The sequence below is a fragment of the Elephas maximus genome, chromosome 3 (assembly GCF_024166365.1).
Source record: "Elephas maximus indicus isolate mEleMax1 chromosome 3, mEleMax1 primary haplotype, whole genome shotgun sequence".
Lineage (NCBI taxonomy): Eukaryota > Metazoa > Chordata > Mammalia > Proboscidea > Elephantidae > Elephas > Elephas maximus.
This window is the reverse complement of record NC_064821.1, coordinates 173860262-173882941: the sequence shown is the minus strand read 5'-3', so window position 1 is coordinate 173882941 and position 22680 is coordinate 173860262. Positions and strand designations below refer to the sequence as shown.

At 38.1% G+C, this 22680-nt stretch overlaps 1 protein-coding gene across 3 annotated transcripts in view; it reads right to left on the bottom strand.

The window, feature by feature from the left end:
• The window catches only part of VAV3 (vav guanine nucleotide exchange factor 3), a 419739-nt gene that overhangs the window by 116540 nt on the left and 280519 nt on the right, over positions 1 to 22680 (bottom strand). For all 3 annotated transcript variants that reach the window (XM_049880207.1, XM_049880206.1, XM_049880209.1), the window contains 2 exons: positions 15020 to 15045; positions 8724 to 8769 (listed from right to left, as the gene is read on the bottom strand). In XM_049880207.1, coding sequence (XP_049736164.1) covers positions 8724 to 8769; positions 15020 to 15045 — 72 coding nt within the window. The remainder of the gene's footprint in view (positions 1 to 8723; positions 8770 to 15019; positions 15046 to 22680) is intronic.

Here is a 22680-nt window from a genome sequence, read left to right as displayed (position 1 = left end):
ACAGAACAATACAAACAGCCAAAGAACATTGAAAGTAATCAATCTCCTAGAAATCAAGTACATTATGAACTACTATATATGAATAGTAAGATATTCTTTTCCTATTAAATGACTTAAAGTAAAAAGAATTCTTGGTAAGCATGTACTATGACATAGTCTCACATATCAGTAATGGTGGGGATATACTTCAGTGTAATATTGGTAAAAAGCAATTTGACCACATATATAACCGGAATCTCAGGAGTTTATACACTGTGACCTAGAAATACTACTTCTATGATTTCATTCTCAAATAATTATCAGCCATATGGGCAAATATATTCATGCCATAGAAGTTACTCAAGATAGTATTTATAACAATGGGAATTAGAAAGATGAATGAATGTCCAATAATAAATTATGCAAAAACCACTTCATATTTTTTGAAGAGAATTTAATGATCCAAGATAGTCTTTACAGTATGGCTAAGATGATCTTTCAAACAAGTCCTAGCTGACCATGTCCCTCCTCTGGTTAAAACCCTCAAAAGGCTCACTCAACCTTCACTTCTTCAGAAAAACAAGGTCAACTTTCTTGATATGGATTAACAAAGATCTTGCTTTGGCTGCCTCTCAATTCTCATCATACACCGCTCTCTCTCAAACTCTAGCCCTTCCGGGCTTTCTCCAGCCCCACACTTTGCCAGTGCAGTTCCCTCTGCCTGCAACCTCTTATGTCCATTCATATTCTGTCCACCCCTGACTCATCACCCAGGTCTTAATTTGGACATCATGATTTCCTGATAGCCACATATCTAAGGTATGTGCCCCTTTTAAGTGCTGAAAAAAAAAAAAAAAGCCTGTTGCTGTCAAGTTGTTTCAGAGTCATGGTGACCCCATGTGTTACAGAGCAGAACTGTGATCCTTAGGATTTTTTTTTTTTTTGGCTATAATCTTTATAGAAGCAGATTACCAGGCCTTTCTTCCATGGCACCATTTGTACTACCTAGGGACTCTTTTAAGCACAGCTCCCTTTACCTCTCTGATCACGAGTCTGACACTATTACTTTTACTCCATGACAATGTATGTTCTGGGAGGAAAAACATACCTTAATCCTTGTAACCCTAACACATATTCTGCATACTTGTCAAAGGGTTGAATGAACAAATGAATGAACAACTATGGTCATAAAACAAATGTTAGTGATAAAAGCAGGATGCCAAGCTGAAAATACACATGTTTTATAAACACATGGCCATGCATAAGGGAAAAAAGTACTAGAAAAAAATATATAACAAAAGAAAAGGGTAAAGGGCTATTCACTGAGTGAGGGGGTTGCAGGCGATTTGTCTAGTGGGAACTTTTTTATGCTTCCTTATATTTTCTGTATGTTTTTTATTCCAAAATATTTATTCTAACATTTTAAAACTCAAAAATCTAATTTACAAAAGAAGGTCAAGTATTATTAAAAAAAGTATACTATCTCACCTTTAAATTCAGAAAAAATATTGAAATAATATTAAAAGTATGAAATATCATAAATGACATGAAAAAATACTTTGACAACAAACATCTATTATACTTCTATCATTGCTATACTTAGCTAAAAGACAACATTGCAAAATCATCTGAAGACGGTTTCCAGAACTGTATTCTATTCAACAATTATAATTTAAATAGTTGACGCCTTAAAATGGCTTTTTAAAAACATTCGACTGCCTGCAAGTTTAATATTTAGACTGCCAGGTTTTCTTTTCGTTTTAGAACTGCTAGGCAGAGTGAGTTCCGCTGGGCGTCATCCACACAGCAGGTCTCAGCGCCAGAGTCTGCAGTTGTTTGCTTCAGACGCCTCTAATTAGCTGCCTTATCTTCTGCTAGGGATTCTTCTGGTTCTCAGTTTTACTCGTCCAAATTAATTGAAAGACTGTAGCAGTTTCAGATTAACATTTTCAAAATTAACAACGCATAAAATAAAATCACCTATGAATATGCTTGGTAACAGCAGCCACTAATGAGGTCTGCAAAACGGGCCCTATCCCACTGCTATTTCACCCTGTGCTATGCAGCTAACCCTTAGGAATTAAGCTTCCCTCAAAAAAAAAAAATTTTTTTTTTTTTTCTGTCTAAGGCTTGGCGTAAGTGGGGTACAAAGAAGTTTCCTAGAAGGATGAAGTCTCTGCAGCCAAATACATTGCAGTTAAGTCATGGAACCCACTGGTACTGTGTGACCTTGGGTGAATTGTTTCATCTCTCAGAGCTTGTCAATAGCCCTGAGTGTTCCTTGGTTTATAGATGGTTTCTCACATGGTCTCTTCCCCTTATGTGTGTCTATTCTGCTTTTTTTATAGGGCACTCCACTTAGAAGTGATTATGTTTAAGACCCACCCCACTCTGGTATGACCTCATTAATACAACAAAAGAAAACCCTTATTTTCACACTGGTTCATATTTGTAAGTACAGGGGTTAAGACTTCAACATGTATTTTGAAAGGACACATTCAATCCATAGCACCTATGTCCTGGTATTCATATGCTTGTTTAATACCCCCCCCCCCCGCCAGGTGAATATAAGCAGGGCCTATGGCTTGCTCATAGCCAATAATATGTGGCAAAAGTGACAAGACGTCACTTCTGTGATTGTATTGAGATTTTAACTTCTGTCTTCCTATTAGACTCTATCACATTCTTGGCTTGCGTTCTTTGAGGAGACAAGTGGGCATGTTGGGTGGCTCATACTGCAAGGAACAACCTGGCAGCCAAAAACCATCTAGGAACCAGTTCAACAGCCCAAAAGGAGCAGAGTCTGGCCAACAACCATGTAAATGACGTTGGAATTGGATCCTTCTCTAATCAAGCCTTCAGATGAGACCCATTGGAATGGGCCATTCAACTACATATAGCAAAGGAAGCCCCAAGCCATTTCTGGTCTTCCAAGTTTAAGTAAAGAAACTTCCATCAATGATGAAATGCTAAAAAACAAACTCACCAGCTTCAAGATTTCCTTTTCATAATTTTTCCTAAACCTTTAATAGGTACGTAGTTTATCTTCTAAGATATCATAGTAACAGAACTTGTAAATCAGGAGGTCAGAAACCACCCAAAGATAGGTTTTGCATAAAAGAGCCCAAATGTTTTGTTACTTAAATAATCACACTTCTGATGCTGTTTCCCACCTCAAAGTACTCTGTGTATGTCTTCTAATAGCCACCTCATCTTGTTCCTATTCTGATGGAACCTTAAAAAAAAAAAAAAAAACCAAACCCATTGCCATCAAGTTGATGCCAACTCATAGCGACCTAGGCACCGTAAAAGACTAACTGGGCCAGGCGTGTACAAACCTGCTGTGGACAGCGACAGTGATGCTCTGTGAACTCTGAAAGAGCCTTTAAAGGGTGAAACAAATTCTCCCCAAACCAAAAAAAGACACGAGGAAGAAACTGTGCTACGCATTTCAGAGATCTGTGATCATCGTTAAGGGAATTAAAAGGTAGTTCTGAAAATAACTACAAGGGATCAACTGCCTTAGTGAAAAACGAGTCTCCCTGCCTATACTTTGAGAGGCTTAAAAAGAAATCAGCTATTTTAAAAACCAGAGCATGCTCACCAGCATTCGTTCACAGCTTGGATTTCTCATTTCTCTGCAATGAATCTTAATTACTGGGTTCCATTGTCCCGGTTTTTTCAAGTTAATTCTTTCAAAGTGAAATATATTTTTACACATTTACAATTATGCACCCAATATTTAGATTAGGATTTATATTTGATGAGAAATTAGTTTTGGAGGTGACAGAAAAGACAGAAGTGGGTTTAACTGATTAATATGGAAATGCTGTCCATCTATGGAAACTTTATTACTTATTTATTACCAACAAAAATTCATTTACTAAAATCTTCAAGAATATGCATTTGTCTCCCTCAAAAAAAAAAGGAAAAGAAAAAAATGTATTTTTAATCTAGTTATTTTAAAAATTCCAGGTTGCTATTTTTCTCATCAGTTTTTTCTAGATGGAGACTAAAATATAAAAATTCTCTATTGAGCAAACTGACATTATGTTTAAAAATACATCTAAAAGAAACCAACAATTCTGTTTAGATTTGACATGAATTTAGCAATCCTTTGCAATTAAAACACTAAGGAAAACTGTATTAAATTATAATTCAATACATTAAGTGGCATAAAAAATTGTTTTATTTATATAAATGAAAACATATACACACTTAACTCAGTATAAAAGCAGCTTGAGTTCACAATTGCTTCTCCTTTTTCCAATTCCTTCTGCATTTTTTTGCACATACTGTGTAGTTAGATCTTTTTTCATAAGTTTAACGGTCTATTTGCTAATTATTTTTATGACACTATGCCTCAGCATATTGGGTCAGTATATAGAAAATAGAATATGATATTGAAATGCTTATATATATACATTTATATGCACGCATTTATGCAGTCCAAACTTTGTATTATATCTATTCCTTCTCTAGGTAGGAAATAAATTCCTTGTCAACAGGGGCCGTATTTTATACTTAAAGACACTGCATATGTTTTATGTCATAAAATACAAAAAGTTGGTAATGAAAGAAAGATTTTTTGACTTCCCTCCTCCATACAAGAATAAATAGGAATGGTGTTACGTATTAATCTTATCCACTTGAAAGAGAAAGTGACCATCTTTGAAGATGTCTCTGCTAAGAAACAGTAAAACAACATCTCATTGAAAAAGGCAATGCTTCTAAGCCACCTGTACCTCTTTGTAATCAAGAGTTAAACAATGAGCACATGAGAAGCAAAAGCCTTCAGAAAGGACTTTTTTTTTTTTTTTTTAAATCAGTTTAACCACTATCTATTCATTTGCTGTTCAAGGTTATCGCAAGTCACATGAGTAACTTTAGATTGCAAAGGGGGTAAGCTACCTAGACCCTTCCCATCAGATCGACCATCTGGTCTTTAGGCAGCATACAAAACAACAGTCTGAATTTTTTAAAAGCTAGTGACTGTGGACTTAGGTACAGGATGCTCTGAGTTCCACAGACATAAGACAATTTTGCAATAGTCTAAAAACAGGGACTTGGTTAAAACAACACATTTTCTGGTATATAGATTTGCCACATGCAAGCTTAAATAAATCTTCTATCTCCTATGCTTAGATAGAAGGAAAATTTTAAAGCTTTAGTATTAAAATTTAATTGGTAACTTTGACCTTGAGTGCCACTTTAGGTAAAAAATATTATGCCAGTGCTCAGATTTTCTTGGGATTTATGATCTCATGTTCTTGAAAAAGCCCTAGCACCTCTGTGTGCCTGAAATAATTGATCTGTCTCTTTCAAGTGTTACTTTCCTGATACCAACATCTGTCTCAGGAAGAAAACTGATGAAAATACTCTGCTATATTTAAGAAACCAAAAAAAGCTACCAGAATTTGCACCTAACACATCACCATACATCTAAAAGCAGTCAAGATTATAAATTGATATATTTCTTATCACACAGAAGATAACAAGAAATAAACTGAGCTACAAAAAAAAAAAAAAAAAAAATGAGCTACAAAGCCTTCTGCAAATATTGTCTACAAAGATGATTAATAAAGGGTGAATGTTTTAGATGTGATAACAAGCCACAATGTAAACTTACAACACCTATCTTCCTTGAGTTTAAATAGAACTCCACAGTATATGTTTTCAACCTTGGGACTTTTTTGTTTCTTTATTTGCAATCACAAACACTGTTAAATTCACCAAAAACATCAGCCACCACTGTTGTGTCTCTTCATAAAGACAAGCAAAAGATCACAAAAGCTATTAGGTAAGAAGGGGACTCTGGGATAATGGCAAATCTGAAAATGATGGTAATTATGTAGATGTTACTTCAAGGAAAACTCATCATTAAATTGAGGGTGCTTTGCAAAGAAATGACTGGCAAATATGATTGATACTCCTACACACGCCAAAATGTCCAATGTTAAATCATATGCTCTAATACAAAATAATTATTGTAATAATTGCTACATTTACATTTACTACACAGTAGGCACTCTGCTAAGTATTTTATATATATTAACTCATTAACTCAATCCACACCTTTATAAGGTAGGTACTGTTGTTACTCTCCTTTTATAAGTGAGAAGTGAAGTACCTTGCTGAAGGTCAAACAGCAAGGAAATAGCCCAGCCTAGACCCAAGCCGAAGCCACATGACTCAGAGCCATGCCCCACACCAGGTTCCATGAGTATATCAGCAGGAGGAATTTAAAAAGCGAGAGAGCCGACACATTCAGAAATAGCTTACGGGCATCCATTAATTCATTTAACACATATTTATGAAGCACCTACTACTCACAGAGGAGTCCCTGGGTGGTACAAATAGTGAACACACCTGGCTGCAAACCAAAAGGTTGGCTGTTTCAGTCCACCCAGAGGTGCCTTGGAAGAAAGGCCTGGAGATCTACTTCTGAAAAATCAGCCATTGAAAACCCCATAGAGCACATGGGGTCACCATGGGTTACAATTAATTTGATGGCAACTGGGAGGGGAAAAAAAACTCACAAAACTGTACATTAAGGTCCTTCGTGCAAAAAAAAAAAAAGTCAACAGAAAAAATGGAAAATTTATTTTTGTTACATGGCTCTGAAATTTGGACCTGAGGAAGTTGTTACTTGGCCTCCCAAACTGTTAAATTAGTTGTTTGGTTTTATTTCCTACAAGCCACCCTAAGTGAGTCCCTGGAACGCAGTCAGCATATTAGCACACTTGCAAATGTCAACTAAATTAGCTAGAAGAGAAAAAAACCGAAGGAACCTCCACGGTAAAAGCGCTAACAACATATAACGCACGTTGGAAGCAGTTTGCCAATGCTAGGCCTGCCTCTTTTACTGACCCCTTGTTTAAACAGTGTAGGGTGGAGTACCTCCTGCAGAAGTGTGGCTATCTACGTCAGGTTAACTCAGAGCAAAATGGTGGTCAAGAAAGGGTTCACTTTGAACAAAGAAGCTTTGCAATGCATCAGCCATGCCAGCCACCAGCTGGAAGAGGCAGAGATACAAATAACAACCAACCTTACACACACATAGGAGCCCTGATAGTGCAGTGGTTAAGGGGTACAGTTGCTAAGTAAAAGGTGAGCAGTTCAAATCCACCAGCTGTTCTTCGGAAATGCTATGGGGCAGTTCCTCTCTGTCCTATAGGGTCATTAGGAGTAAAATCAACTCAAGGGCAAAGGGTTAAACACAATTCCAGCTTAACACCAAAAGACAGCTACACAGGGTGAAATATAGTTGTTACCCCATTAGCGTCTAACAACAGGCGAGATCACCATTTTATGTTTATTTTTCTAAAAAAGGGGAAATATACTCATAAATTTACTATACCTAATGAAAAACATTAGGTAAACATTAGGTATACATCATTACAAACATACCACACAGGGAAGTGTCTTGAAAAAGTTAGAAGTATTAAAAAGCAACCCAGAGCCCCTATTTTTTAATGGCCTCAATTTTGTTCTGTAGTTAAAAGATTTCAACTGGTCTCAGAACTCAAGTGAGGCAATTTCTAGCCAAAGGCAATAAAGCTCCTATAAATTTTCTCAAACAGCTCATAAACTGGCATGGCTACTATGGGTGTGGTTTTGGTTAAAAGCCATAACACTCTGAAAGCTAAACTTTACAGCAAGCTGAACACTGGTTATGATGAGAAAACAAAACAAAACGAACAATGTAGACTACTTTCCAGCAAGGCTACCCGATATTTTATGTTTCATTTGATTTTTTATGAAGTTCATATATTTGGGATCCTTTAGCCACGAATACCTTTTTTTTTTTTTAGCCACGAATACCTTTTACCCACAATCACATGATCAAATACACAACAAAACTCTGGTAATTAAAATGTGGAAGGTATTACTTAATGGATGAAACCATAACTATACTAAAATAACAACAGGGCAAACCTCAGAATGTTAAATAGAATACAACTGAACGTTTTCTGCAGACAAATAACTGATCTCCAAAGAGAACGGTTGTTCCCAAAGTCCTTAAACCTATGCTTCCATTATAAAATAGTATAGATTAAGAATGAAGACAAGTATTTTCCCAAATGAGGAGGTTGTACCAAAGTTGTCTAGTTAACTCCCTCTCTGAACCTTTAGAAAATGTTAGTTTGTATGTGCCAGCTTGCTGGTTGATTTTCATTCCAGATTTGGGAGGCAGTGGTGGAAGGGTGTTGGGTATATTAGCATTAACCAGGCACCCTGAGGCTGTTCAGTAAGCAAATAACTAGTTCATAGTGCGGAAAGAGTACTGTACTGGTGGTTATTCATCATATGACCCTGTCCTAGGAAGCACTGTCGGGTAAATGATTTACACATCAGGCCACCAGCTCCTGGTCACACATTACGTACCAACTGCAAGCAACAATACGCCTGATCTTCTACAGCAATTACCATGTCCTTTCATGACCACTCAAGTGAAGTCAAGACTCGAAGAAACCCCATGTGACAGAGAAATGCCCCGTAGGGTTTTCTAGGCTGTAATCTTTACAGGAGCAGATCGCCAGCTCTTTCTCCTGCAGGCCCACTGGGTGGGTTCGAGGCACCAACTCTTCTGTTAATAGCTGAATGCTTAATTGTTGCACCACCAGGACTCCTTAACAAACATTTAACACATATCTATTGTGCTCTACTATGTCCCAGGCACAGTACCAGGTGCTGGGGATATGAAGGAGAGCAACATAGACACTGTATAATCAGAAACATACCTGGATCCATTTGTCGGGGGGTTCTTCGCAGTCCATTGGTCCGTTTCTGTACAGAAAAACAGCAAAATAAAGACGTGTTGGTGATTTTGCATTATCGAATTGTATTAATTCTGACACTTGGGAAGGCCAATGAATGTTGTACTTTGTCAAATTAAAAATATAATGAAGTTTACTCAAAACACAGTTAATACATAAACATATATATATACGTATATAGATTTAAAAAAAAAAAAAATAGATAGTTTAAGCTTTATCTCTCTAATATCATCATTGCATTTGATAAATTGTTGAACATGATTCAACATGATTCAAATGTACCTGAACATCATTACATTTGAGAAGCTGCTGATATTTTTTAACACTACGGAAAAGAAAATAGCTTTTCATTTGCCATCTCTGTGTGCTGTGATGCAATTTTTTTTTCTTTTTCAAGTCACAGTAACTACAGGAAATACGAGAACAAAGTCCAAGCAGCCATTTTTGGTTGCAAAATGCTGTTAGCAAAAGTCTATGAGCAATAGCCCTAGACTGATTTCCCAAAACTCTAACTCAGTCATTACTGGGGCCTGATACACCAGAGGGTGGAGAAGGTGTACAACCTCAATACAAAGATCTCAAGTTCTGATTTTAGCAAACACTTAAATGAGAATTGTGTTTGAATTATGGACCGCTTATGTCAGAGTGGAGCTACGGTGGCACAGTGGTTAAGAGGTGGGCTGTAAACCAAAAGGTCAGCAGTTCGAATCTATCAGCTGCTCCTTAAGAAACTCTATGGAGTAGTTCTACTCTGTCCTATAGGTCACTATAAGTTGGAATAAACTCAACCGCAGTAAGTTTGGTTTTTTTGGTATATCTGAATGGTTTAAGAAACAACACAGACAGATGGCTGATAAACCATGAAAGTGAATTCTTATTATAGAGAAGAAATCTGTAAGAAAAATTCCACTTGGTAGAAATTTATAGATGAGATGCAAAACAAAAGAGATTTTAAAATCTTAGAAAATGCATGGTTAAATGTTCAATTTCACAAGTGTTAAATTCATTCCTACTAATAACTATGGTAATCTCATGAATTAATAAGAACTTGATTTTCACCTTTCATTACACAACTGGATGAAATGCTGAGTCTACAACTGCCATATAATTCCGATTTTCACAAAAGCAATTTTCTTTTTCTGTGCGTTAGTGTTTATGCCTGTGTGTGGACACTCAGTTTCATTCAGAGCACACTTGGCTTTCCAAAGCACACATCAGCCATGCGTTTTGCTCAGGGTTCTTTGTGTTGTTTTCACTCACAAGTTAAATGGGCAAAATGGGGTCTTACAGGCTCCCAAAGAGCCTCGAAGCTTCTCAAGGTTCTCAGGTAAGAGCAAACTGGAGAAATTAAAAAAAAAAAAAATGGAGTTGTTTTACCCCAACTACTTTCAAAATGGATTTGTAAAAGACTGATAGGATCATTAAAATCAGCATTGAAGCTATGTTGAGTAAAATGGATAAGTGCATGGGAAAAACTAGTGTAGAGAGAGTTGCTGTGAGTGAGGAGAAGAAAATGTAGCTCTGAGCTTCTTGGGAGTCAAGGCACAGAAAAGGGAAGTATGATGAGTTATAAATTTATATCTGATAACTTATAACAAAACTGCTTTCAAAAGAAGTAATTTTTGGTGCTTTCTACATAAGGGACATTGAACGACACAACTGATAATATTTCCAACAAGCAAATATATAACGATAGGTATCTTGTTGTTTGCTATTTGCTTCCTACATTATCCCACCACCTTTTTAATGTACAATTAAAGCTGTTTTTCTACTGCTCTTACACCTCCTACCATGGAAATGCTTGGAACACAAGAATCCAACCTTTTGGTCTTATTTGTAGAGTCCCTAAACTAGTACTATTCAAAGACAATAAACTTAGAATGTAAAAAAAGATGCTTGAATTCAAAAGCAATTATGTATTACCTGGAATTTAGGCAACATGATACAATTATTAAGAGTGTAGATTCTAGAATCAAGACTGACAACGTTCAAATTCAGACTCTGCCACTTGGCACTCATTTGATCAAGCAAGTTGGTTAATGTTTCTGCCCCTCAGTTTTCTCATTTATAAAATGGGGGTAATAATAGTACCTACCTCATAGGGTCTGCAGTGAGAAGCTATCAGGTTAATTTTATATTCTATGCTTGGAACAGTTCCTGCCACATGGTAAGGATTACTAAGTGATAGTTATTTCTATTATCATTTTTATTAACTCCATGGACTGTGTCCTAGTGATCATTTTAAGGACAAGCATGCCGTGGATGTACATCATTACAGTATTAAATATTTCACTGGTATTTTGAATGTTTAAATTCACAAAAAGTATAAAATATTCCATAAATTTTTGCCCTCTGCCTATGTTCTAGGTTTTTTCCTTCTGGAAAGTCACTGAAAATAAATGGCCATGAAAACAAAGTTTTCTACAGGAAGGTTGGGCAGCTGAGTAAACTAGGATCAGGAACAGGTAAGGACAAAAAAAAAAAAAGCGTGGGGGCGGGGAGGGAATCTCAGCTACTTAGACCAAGGGCATTTTGAGAGTCTGAGATTTATTACACTTTAAAAGCACCTAAAAAGTATTTTATATCATTTGTAAAAAAACTTGGAACGGTCCAGCAGAACATGTTTAGAGTAATTTTAAAACGCAAATTTCAATTGTCATTCTGTGATACCCTGTCCAACACACCTCTCCAAAGTCTGGGACAGAGCTGGACGGACTTTTGTCTCCAGCACGAAGAGGAGGGGAAGCCTATGGGGCATTTATCTAGTAACCCTCCCTCCCTCCCTCCACTGGAGCTCTCACTCCATTACAGCCACACAAGATCATGAGACCCTTCTTAATCTCCTTTGATCTACCTAGAAGGGGGCGGGGGGGGAAGCCTAATTTTATAAGCAGTTGCTAGTTCATTTCTTGTTGTTTCATTGCTTATTACCTTAAATTTCTTTTTAAAAAAGAAAAAACAAACAATCTTTATCATCCAAGAATCTCTCTCTCTCTTCCTGCCTCTTTTGGTAAATACCTAATTCTTTCTGTTGAGTTTACCAACAAAACAAGCAAACTTTTACTGTTCTATGAAACTGGCTTTGGTTCCTGCACCTGTTTTCAAGGTAGAAAAACCTGCAAGAGGAAATGAATTTAAAGTACCTAAACAGATACAGGAAACCCTGGTGGTGTAATGGTTAAGTGCTACAGCTGCTAACCAAAAGGTCGGCAGTTCAAATCCACCAGGTGCTCCTTAGAAACTCTATGCGGCAGTTCTAAAAAAAAAAAAACTCTGTCCTATAGGGTCACTACAAGTTGGAATCAATTCAACAGCAATGGGTTTTTGGTTAAACAGATACATAATAATGACTTGCTTTCTGGAGCCAGAAGGAGATTCTGAAGGACCACTCTAGAATGCAATGTGAGATAAACATTGTTTGATGCAAATAAACAGATACATAATAATGAACTTGCTTTCTGGTGCCAGAAGGAGATTCTGAAGGACCACTCCAGAATGCAATTCTGAGATAAACAGGTTATGGACACCCATGGATCCTGTGACTATTGCAAACTGACCTACTTTGAGAACCAAAGCCAAAACCAAACCCAGTGCCGTCGAGTCGATTCCGACTCATAGTGACCCTATAGGACACAGTAGAGCTGTCCCATAGAGTTCTCAAGGAGTGCCTGGCAGATTCGAACTGCAGACCCTTTGGTTAGCAGCCATAGCACTTAACCTCTACGCCACCAGCGTTTCCTACTTTGAGAATGTAGTATAAAATTAAAAGTAAAAAATTCACAATCACGGTTATTGAATGGGAAGCAAGGGAGGACTAAAAAAAAAAAAAAACAGTTGCTGACAAGTCAAGTCCAGTTCCCACTTCTCAGGGCTCCACGTGCTTCAGAGCAGAACTGTGCCCCATGGGTTTTCATAGTTCTGATCTTTTGGAAGCAGATCACAGGGCCTACCTCCCAAGGCACCTCTGGGTAGACTCAAACCACCCACCTTTCAGTTATTAGCAAAGCACTTAACTGTTTGCACCATCCAGGGACTCCATAAACCGGTACATGGAAAGAAAGAAGGTTCTCAAAGGAGTGGAAAAGATAAAAATCACAGAACTTAAAAAGGGCTTCACCATTTATGTCCTGAGCATCATATAATCATCAGCCTTGGAGGGTGGCACCACCTACACACTGCCTTGTTGAAGAATTATGAGGTGAAAGATGCTTTTGAAGGTTTTTTTGCTACTTCCATCTCCCTTAAACAAAGCTAACGTTTCCAAATGGTAAAAAAAAAAAAAAAAATGGTAAGGCCAGTATAAAAGCTTACAGTGATTATCCATCTGGACAGAGTAGAGATTATTAATTAAAAATTATACTTACTCTATTTAAAAATTAAGCAAGTCCCTAAAAAAATGATGTTACGTTGAAAAAAATTAATGTGAAAATTAATTCCTTTCACAATAGGCTTCTCTGTAACTTTTAGAAGTAGAGTATAAAAGTGCCTGAGAGAATTATTTAATATCATGTGAAAATTATTAATCGCTTCTTATTAGCACACTTTCCTTCTGTAAATACACCCACTTCACATAATTAAAATAAAGTAAAACTATTTGCTTTCTATATCTATACAAGGTAAATGTTAAGTAACAGTGCGTTGAAGTCCAAAGCTCTACAAAGAAATCTGTCTCAATAATCTAATAACAGCATGAGAGAGTAAGAGAACGAAGGCTGCTTTCCAAGATCATCATTGGCACTGCTGGAAGGATCCTTATAGCTCTTATGAAAAATCTTACTTGTCAACTAGACACACAAAAAAAAAATTTTAGTTTATTTTAGTCCAAAAAGAAATTGTGTGGCCTACTTTTGAATATTATTATATTATCCTGTTATGCATTCCTTGATCTAGAGTCTAAAAGATCAACTGATGGCCCACACGGGTGCCTATGAGCTTCCTGGTATCGTACTTACGATACCTTTCTATGCACGTATGCAAAAAAGTAGAAACAAATGTCTATTATATGACATCTTACTGTACGTTTCTTTTTTTTTTTTACTAATTATATAAATGCTACTTAAAACATACTAATATTAAAATTTTTTTTTTTTAATATTACACTTCTTTTCAAGAGACACAATTGTTACATATTAAAATAACTTTGGTACAGAATTCTTTTTGCCATTCTTTTATTCAGAAGTTCTCAGATGACTATACTTTGGGTTCACATAACTAATCACACATATTTTACATTTTAATTTTCCCTGCTACAGTGGTTTTTTGTTGGTGTTGGATTTGTTTTTGAGAACATACACTGCTTCGGGGATCAGGTGGAAAATATCTTACTTCTGACTGAAGACCAAGGCAATAATTATCTGGAATCTGCCATATTTTTCATTCTTCTGTGCTCTTTTTTCAAACAACTGTATTCTGAGATATGACAGGAATTACCTACTTCTAGGGGAGCCCTGGTGGTGTGGTGGTTAAGAGCTCAGTTGCTAACCAAAAGGTTGGCAGTTTGAATCAACCAGCCGCTCCTTGAGAACCCTGAAGGGCAGTTCTACTCTGACCTATACGGCTGCTATAGGTCGGAACAACTGACTCGACAACAACGGGTAAGGCACTAGGAGTTAGACTCTATGTTAAACCAATGGGAAATGTTATCAGATGTCGACTTGATGAAGAGGATGTAACAATCACGCTTGTGCTCAGATGGAAAACTACTAGAAACACAAAGCCACATCCATGAACAATGTTAGAACTTTTCACTATTGGCAAAGGTTGGGCAGCAACACAACACTGCACGACGGGGACACATCTACCAACTCCCTGGGCTGAGTAGCACTGCACTAACAGGATCAATGTTATTCAGGACAAGAGAGTGCCTTCAGATGCATTAAACTGTACAAATCTCAAGGTTTTGCGGAATTCCATGGCAGGTTACTAGGAAAATGTACCTCCATCTTAGTGCCAAAGCATTGCCACAATACCTGTTTGAAGTTTACCTGAATGCACAGATTTCAAAGTGTCCCCATTTCACAGTCTTAGGTAACACGTTCACATTTTTTTCTCTACCTAAGATTTTCAGACAGTGACTCTGAAAATTCCTGTGATTTAACTCATGCATTTCATTCCCAAGCACTTGCTTGCTCACTCTACCTCTATTCTTCTCATTTAAAAAGGTACATGTAGCATTCTAAACCCTGCTTAAGTTAGCAAACAATTTCAAAATGCAAAAGTTTATACTTTAAATATAAAAAAATTTTAAATGTTAATCTTACCTCCGGTGGTTTCAGCGTCCCTTGCTCTGAAACAAATGTAAAAATTGGCATTGTCAGTGTAAAGTAATTTTGTTTGGTTTGCAACCTTAGCTAGTTCTCTGCAGCCTGCTAAAACACTACTGCTTTGTTTTCCTGATACCTGTAATATATTTCCAGGGTCCCTCAGGCTGGCTGAGTTATTGTTTTGCAACCCAGGTTCTCTTACCTTATTGGCTTGTCAGAAAGTGACTCATAGTTGTAAACGGCTTACTTCTAGGTTATGCTTAACTTTTTCAATTGCTTATTAAGCAATGTCCACTCAACCACACAAAACTCCTTAAAACAGAGGCTTGCACTAAATTTATATGCATGAGAGAAAGCTAAGTGCAAACGATTCTTTCAACACACTTGGTTTTAAGAACCTAAACTCACTAAGCTACAAAGGTACTGCATTGACTCTGATAACTGCAAATTTAACATAGCACAATTTTGCATATGGTTTTTTTTTGTATTTCATGACCATAACTCTTACTTTAAATTTGGGGAAAATACAGCTTGATTTAAAGATAGAAATAAAAAACTGCACCAGGATTCGACCGTCATGCTAATTTTCCTTTCAGCCTTAGTTTAAATCAAAAAGCAAACCAAACCCATTGTCATCGAGTCGATTTCAATTCACAGAGACCCTATAGGACAGAGTAGAACTGCCCCATTGGGTTTCCAAGGCTATAATCTTTATGGAAGCAGTCTGCCTTATCTTTCTCCCACAGAGGGGCTGGTGGGTTCGAATCACCGACCTTTCGGTTAGCAGCTTTAACCACTGGGCCACCACGGCCCCTTAGTTTACCTGTCTATAAATAGAACAATCTCTTCATTGCTAAAAATGACTAATAGTTATAAAGGGCCCTGAGGTCTTCAAATGAGTAATGTGAAAGAAGGGCAAGGCATTGCTCAGAGTAGGAGCACGCACGGCACATAGAAAACTGGTGGGCAGTGTTTTTGCTTCCTTTTCTCAAGTCCAGGAGCGCTTATTCGTGTTAAAATGTCTCCAGGCTGTGAGGAAAAACACCTACTTCTCCCATCCAAAATGGTCTTCTAAACAAGGATCTGAGAACAGAAGAAGAAACTGAGAGAGACAACAGGGGAGAAAGGGCAGGCCTACGTGAGTTCTGTGGAAAGTTCTTTAAGAGGTTCTAAGAACTTCACAGCCAGAGTTCAAGGGGAAAACTCCTCCCCGGACATCTGACCAGCTGCTGCAGACTGCTTCACACAGGAAGACTGCCTGGGGCATGAAACAGGAGGCTGTTTTATTTTTCCTCCAGTTTATTTATTTATTTTTTTTTAAGGGACTGCTCCTAGTTAATGGAAATGGAAAATCCAATAGGCAGAAAGTCACCTTTCTGGAAAAACTCTAAGTCTGTATCTCCCTGTCAGTTTCAAACCCTGTGCTCTTAGCTTCCAGGGACGACTGCCTTCTACGAAGGCACCTCTGCCAGGCTTGAGTTCGCCTTTACAAAGGGGTGTTCCAGGACAGAAAGCTGTTTCACTTCCTTTCCTCTCTACTAGAAACATGAGATATTTCAGAATAAAGGTTGCCTATAAAAAAAATTTTTTTTTTTTTTTTTTTACGAGGGTTGTTTTGGAAAAAAACAAAACCCACCGCCTTCAAGTCAATTCTGGCTCATAGTGACCCTGTAAGACACAGTAGAACTGCCCTTAAGATTCCCAAGGCTGTAAATCTTTACAGAAGCAGGCTGCTACATATTTCTCCTGAGAGCAGCTGGTGGGTTAGAAGCTCTGACCTTTTGGTTAGCACCCGAGCACTTTTAACTACTGCCCCACCAGGGCTCCCTCCCATTTGGCTGGGTACCGTACTTAGAACTCAAGTTAACTTGGGTTCTAAATACAGCAGCTGTGGTTCCTGTTTCACTGGTTTGCCCAGGAAGACCTGCATTTGCCCAGCATAACTCTAAACTACTTTCTTCTCCTACTGGTGAGTTAGAGAAAGAGCCTGAACTGAGAATCATAAACTACAAGAAGGACCAAGCAGAAGAAAAGTTTAACTTTTCAATCCCAGGACACTGAGGGCAGGCTTCATATTTCTACACAACCTCTAAAATGAGGAAACCTCAGTGTTCCTCCATTTAGGTTCAGTGTTCATACAATGAATGTGTACCTTAATTTCAATTCAAGAGTTTCATTTTTTTTTCTCTGAATTTTTTCCTCTGCTCTTTGCATAGAAGTGTTTTTGTGTCCTTGTAAAGTCGGTCTTTTACAACATGCTTTAAATGTATACATTTTTTTTTTCATATAACCCTATTGGCAGTAATTATTACACCATGCCCCAGGAGCATCCTTTGTGTGCTCCTTAGGAAGAGAAGATGATAGTATCTATGGAGGTCATCTGGAAATGTAGTCACTTGCATCTTCTTACCCAGGAAACAGACCCTGGAACAGCAGACCAAGGACCCTGATTTCCACGCCCTTCAGATACAGTTGTCCAGGGCTTGGCTGCAAGTTGGCCAGCTGCCAGAATGAGAGGCTCCATCACAGAGCTCAAGAGGGCATGAAGCCAAGAAGAGGCATGGATGAGACAGGTACAAAATGAAGAACAAACTAGAACTGGCTGACAACCTTATCCAACTCTCCCTCCACATTTCTTTCCCTTCTCCTTGTCTCGTACTTTCTTTCTCTAGTGTCTTATCAAAATAATCAGCTTTTCTCAAAATCCCAATTGGATACGCCAAGAGCTACTCTACACAAAGTCTCCTTTGTGTAATCGATGTAGGAAAAACGGAAAAAGGGGTTGGTGCTGGATGCAACTTCAAGGTCATAAGTCCTTAAGTGGAGCAACTCTCCCCCTACCATCACTCCCTGACCTCCTTGCCTCCACACACACATCAACCCAAACCCTCCCCTTCCAGCCCTTCACCCCAGGACAGAGGTCCACTTCTTCCTTGGACTTGTCATGGAGCAGTCAGCACTCTGATCTGCTCATGCTAAGTATACCGTATTAATAGAGACTCCTTGGAAGCCTGAGTTCTTTATTTACTCATATCTCATAGTTGCGTTTTATAAATGTTCTGAGAATAGGGAAAAAGTCAAAGGAGTAGAGATAATGGAATCTGCTCTGAGTTCAGAAATTCTTAGCCAGGCTCCTTTACGTATGCTTTTGTACTCGCTACAGTGGCCATACTATTAAAACTGATAACTCCTTTCCAGACATAGTCTAAATTCTCATAACCATGGTAATGGAACAGCTCGTTAACTTGTACTAAAATAGCAGTAATCAGAGGAAAACCTAGCTGATAAACCATTTCATAACATTTTCAAAGTAAATATATGAAAAATGGGAATGTATATTAAAAAAAGGTTCAGTCTGTCTGGAGAAATAGAACAAGAACCTCATTCAGTGAAATATTCTATTAAACAGTTGCCCTAATTTTGAAGTCTGAAACCCCATCCTTTATAGTGCCATTTACAAGCCTATCTTTGTATGTACTCAAAACTACGAGGGAGGGTGCCTGGATCTCTAGAAATTTCTTTGTGTCTCACAGTTCTGCATCAGGGCTGGGATAATAAGGACTGACTTCGATCAAATCTACTTGAGCTGAATTCTGACCAAGAAGAAGTATTGCTGGTTGAGATGTGATGAAAAAGTCTGCCCCTCTCTCATTCGTTTTCTCCCTCCCTCTCTTTTTCTCCTGGGAATTTTCTTAGGATAGTAATTCAATTCTTTAAGTTCCCGAAAGTTTTTAATCCTCAACTTGTCTTTACCCTGTAGCCTACTTCTCAGGCTCCTATTGATCAAACTATACAATGTTCTTACCCTTTCAAGAACCTTTCTAGATGGTGACTCATAGGCCCTCAAGGGGTTTATACGCTGCGTTCTTTCATCATGTCCCAACTGGTTTAATGTAATTCAGAGAAGCAGGGTTACTGAGGTGCCTGGAGTCTCTGTAGAACTCCATCTTCAATGCTGGCACAGGGCTCCACGTGCACATTTGTGTAAGAGAAATGATTTCCACTGAGGTTTGACATTCACATTGTATAATCATTTGTATAAATTTAAAATTCAGGCCTATTATATTTGTTTTTCCGATACAAGTGGCTCTCAGTTCATACGCTGTTACACAATTGGCCTTGTTTCCTATCTAAAGTTCTGTTTAAGACTAAACAAATCAATGTCTAGTAAGCCATTTGCCTCAAAAGGGGCTAGAGAAAAGTAATTATCAGTACAGCTTTTGAAGGTGCCTTGTCATCATGGTGTACACGCTATTTCTCTGAAACATTAAAATTAAAAGTAGGATTGATCAAGTTTTGGAGGAAGTTGTACAAATTCTATGATGACCGCTCAGAGCTACAGCCATATTTTGTATAAATCATAAGCTATAAATAATACCTGGAAGGAGGCTTTGACTTCAAATATTTTCAGGAGCTCTAACAGGACTCTAACCATATAATAGTTTGCAGTACACTTTAATAATTATTAATATATCATCAAACTGACCCAATGTTTAAATAGAAGAAATAATCACCTTAGATTATAAAATTGTCTTGATAAGTTAAAAAAAGAGGATCATATAAAAGGCTTTACATAATATTAAGAGAAACAAAGTCTTTTTTTTTTTTTTTTTTATGAAATCAGTGATCAATCCTCACTTCTATTCCAAAAGTTGATTCCTGTGCTAAAGTACTGCAATGCTATATACAAAACTGCCCATTTCACACACCAATTTTGGGTGCAGTTTCTAGGTAGCAATTTTGCAGGTCCAAACCATTAGGATACCGAGACAACTTCCTTCCAGTTAGGGGTGGCTATAGGTGGGGCCCTGGTGGTGTAGTGATTAAGAGCTCAGGCTGCTAACCTAAAGACAAAAGGTGAATGGTTCAAATCTACCAGCTGCTCCTTGGAAACCCTATGGGGCAGTTCTACTATGTCCAGTAGGGTCACTATGAGTTGGAATCAACTCAACAGCAACAGGTTATAGCAGCAACTAGGAGTCCTGGTGGCGCAGTGGTTAAAGCACTTGCTGTTAACCGAAACATTGGTGATTCGAACCTACCTACCATGCCATGGAAGAAAGATGTAGCAGTCTGCTTCTGTAAAGGTTACAGCTTGGAAACCCTATGGGGCAGTTCTACTCTGTCCTATAGGGATGTTATGAGTTGGAATAGACTCGACAGCAATGGGCTTTTATAGCAGCAACGAGAGCAGCAGCTGGCCTAGATAAAAGTGCGGCTGAACAGATAAGCAAATGGGGATCTGCTTTGATTAAGTATCAGAGCAGCTGAGGCTTGCATTCCCATGAAAGAAAAAGATGCATTAAACTAAAATTGTCTGCTCCAGCAATATTTGCCTTCCAATGTTACTTTCTTTGTTCAAACTGAGAGAACGCAAAGCAAGCTATATTGATCACTGTCAGGGTAGGAAAGGGACCAAAGGGGCTTAGCACTTATTATTGTTGTGAGTTGCCATCTAGTCAATTCAGACTCGTGGTGACCTCATGAGTACGGGGTAGAACTACTCCATACATTAAAACCAAAACCAAACCCATCACCATTGAGTCGACTCATACCAACCCTATAGGACAGAGTAGAACTGCCCCACAGGGTTTCCAAGGAGCGGCTGGTAGATTCAAACTGCCAAACTTTTGGTTAGTAGCCAAGCTCTCAACCACTGTGCCACCAGGGCTCCACTCCATATATTATAGAAGCAGAAAAAAACAACTGTTCCCAATGGTTGAAGTCAAGGATTAGACCTTTACAGTGGCATACTGTGAGAAAGAAATGACATCCTAGTATTACATCAGCTTTGCAGTGACTTGTTGAGACTCTTGTATAATGGAGTGCATACCTATTCATTATTAAGGTTGGAACGTTTTGGCAGCACACTTCAGAGCCTGTGTACGTGTTGATCACTGAGGTTGCCATGGTGAACGTGAAGGAGTCAGCTCAAGTTCAACAAAAAAGGGAAAGTGAACTGCTTGCCCTTTATAGCCAGGCAAGTCCCCAAATGTTGAGACATAAACACCCAGCCTTCAAACTTATTTCTAAGTTGCATAGTTTGTCTTATAAATATATTAAAAAAAAAACTTAAAACACTTTAATACTTCAAACGCATTTGAGTTGATAATCTGCCATAGTCACATATTAATAAAAATGAATTACTTCCTTCATTCAGAAATGCATTGCATTTTTGCCAAGTAATTATGATTTCCAGGATGAATGGAGATGATAAATTTAAGGGATATAAAAAAAGGGATATAGAGCATGAAATATAAAATGTTACTGAACTCAGGAAAGTCAACAGCCAAAGAAGGCTTAACTTCCACAGAAAGAAGTCCCTAAGAGCAATTTAAAATGCTTAGTGATTAGTATTTAGCCAAGTCCTGTAACACCATTAAGGACTGTATTTGGGTAGAAACATTCCATTTTGGGGGGAAAAGGAATAACAACATGACATTAAGTACACTACTTTGGACTTGCATGTGAAGGAGAGTTTCAATGAGAATGGGTAACAGTGTCAAATGACAGAGAAAGATCAAGTAAGGTAAGACCTGAAATGTGATGGCCAATGAATTTGAAGATTAAAAGGTGGAGTGAAAGATTCTATAGCCTTCAGTCAGCCCCTGGATTACTCTGCCATTTTGTATAACCAGTGCCTCTTTTCTGCCCGACCATTCCCTTATCTATAAACACGACCCATGTTGAACGAAAATGGATGGCACGCTCATGTCTCTAGAATTTCCTTTCACCCTACTATCCCACATTTGTAATAGATTAATCATTCCTACTAGCCACTATGGCACAGTGGTTAAGAGTTCGGCTGCTAACCAAAAGGTCAGCAGTTCAAATCCGCTAGGCGCTCCTTGGAAACCCAATGGGGCAGTTCTACCTTGTCGTATAGGGTCACTATGAGTCGGAATCTGCTCAACGGCAATGGGTTTGGTTTACTAGCCACAGCTTTCTGGACCACAGTGGACTCCTGACTCACGTGGAGCCAATCAGAGTATCTTTTTGTCTCTTGAGAATATAGACAGTTTGTATTAAGCATAGGAGTTGTAAAACTCTGTAAGATTGGACAACCTGGATTATATAAGCATTTAAATTTGCCTTAAGTCAGTACTTCTCCTTGCATTAAATTTCGCTATTGGGATGACCTCCACCCCACCTCCACCCCTTCAAAAAAAGACCAATTAAAAAAAAAAAAAGTTGCCATGGAGTTAATTCTGGCCCATGGAAACCCCATGTGTATCAGAGTAGAAATGTACTCCACAGAATTTTCAATGACTGTGATTTTCAGAAGTAGACTGCCAGACCTTTCTTCCAAGCCGCCTCTGGGTGGATTCGAACCACCAACCTTTTGGTTAGTAGCCAAGCATTTAACCATTTGTGCCACCAAGAGACTTCCCTCAAATTCAAGTTCTCATGAAATACACTCCTCCACATATCACGCACCATTCCATATAAAAGCCCACTCAAGTAAACTATATATCCAGCCCCTAATACATGTTGTCCTTTCTCCTCCCTCCCCTCACACCCATATTTCCCATATGCCATATCAGCCATGGAAAACTACATTGCTCAAGTGCTGCAAACAATTTTTCCTGGATGCCAAAACAGAGGACTGTGTAAGGCTTAAGCCAAAGTTAGGATTCCCTGCAGGTCAAGAAACAGCC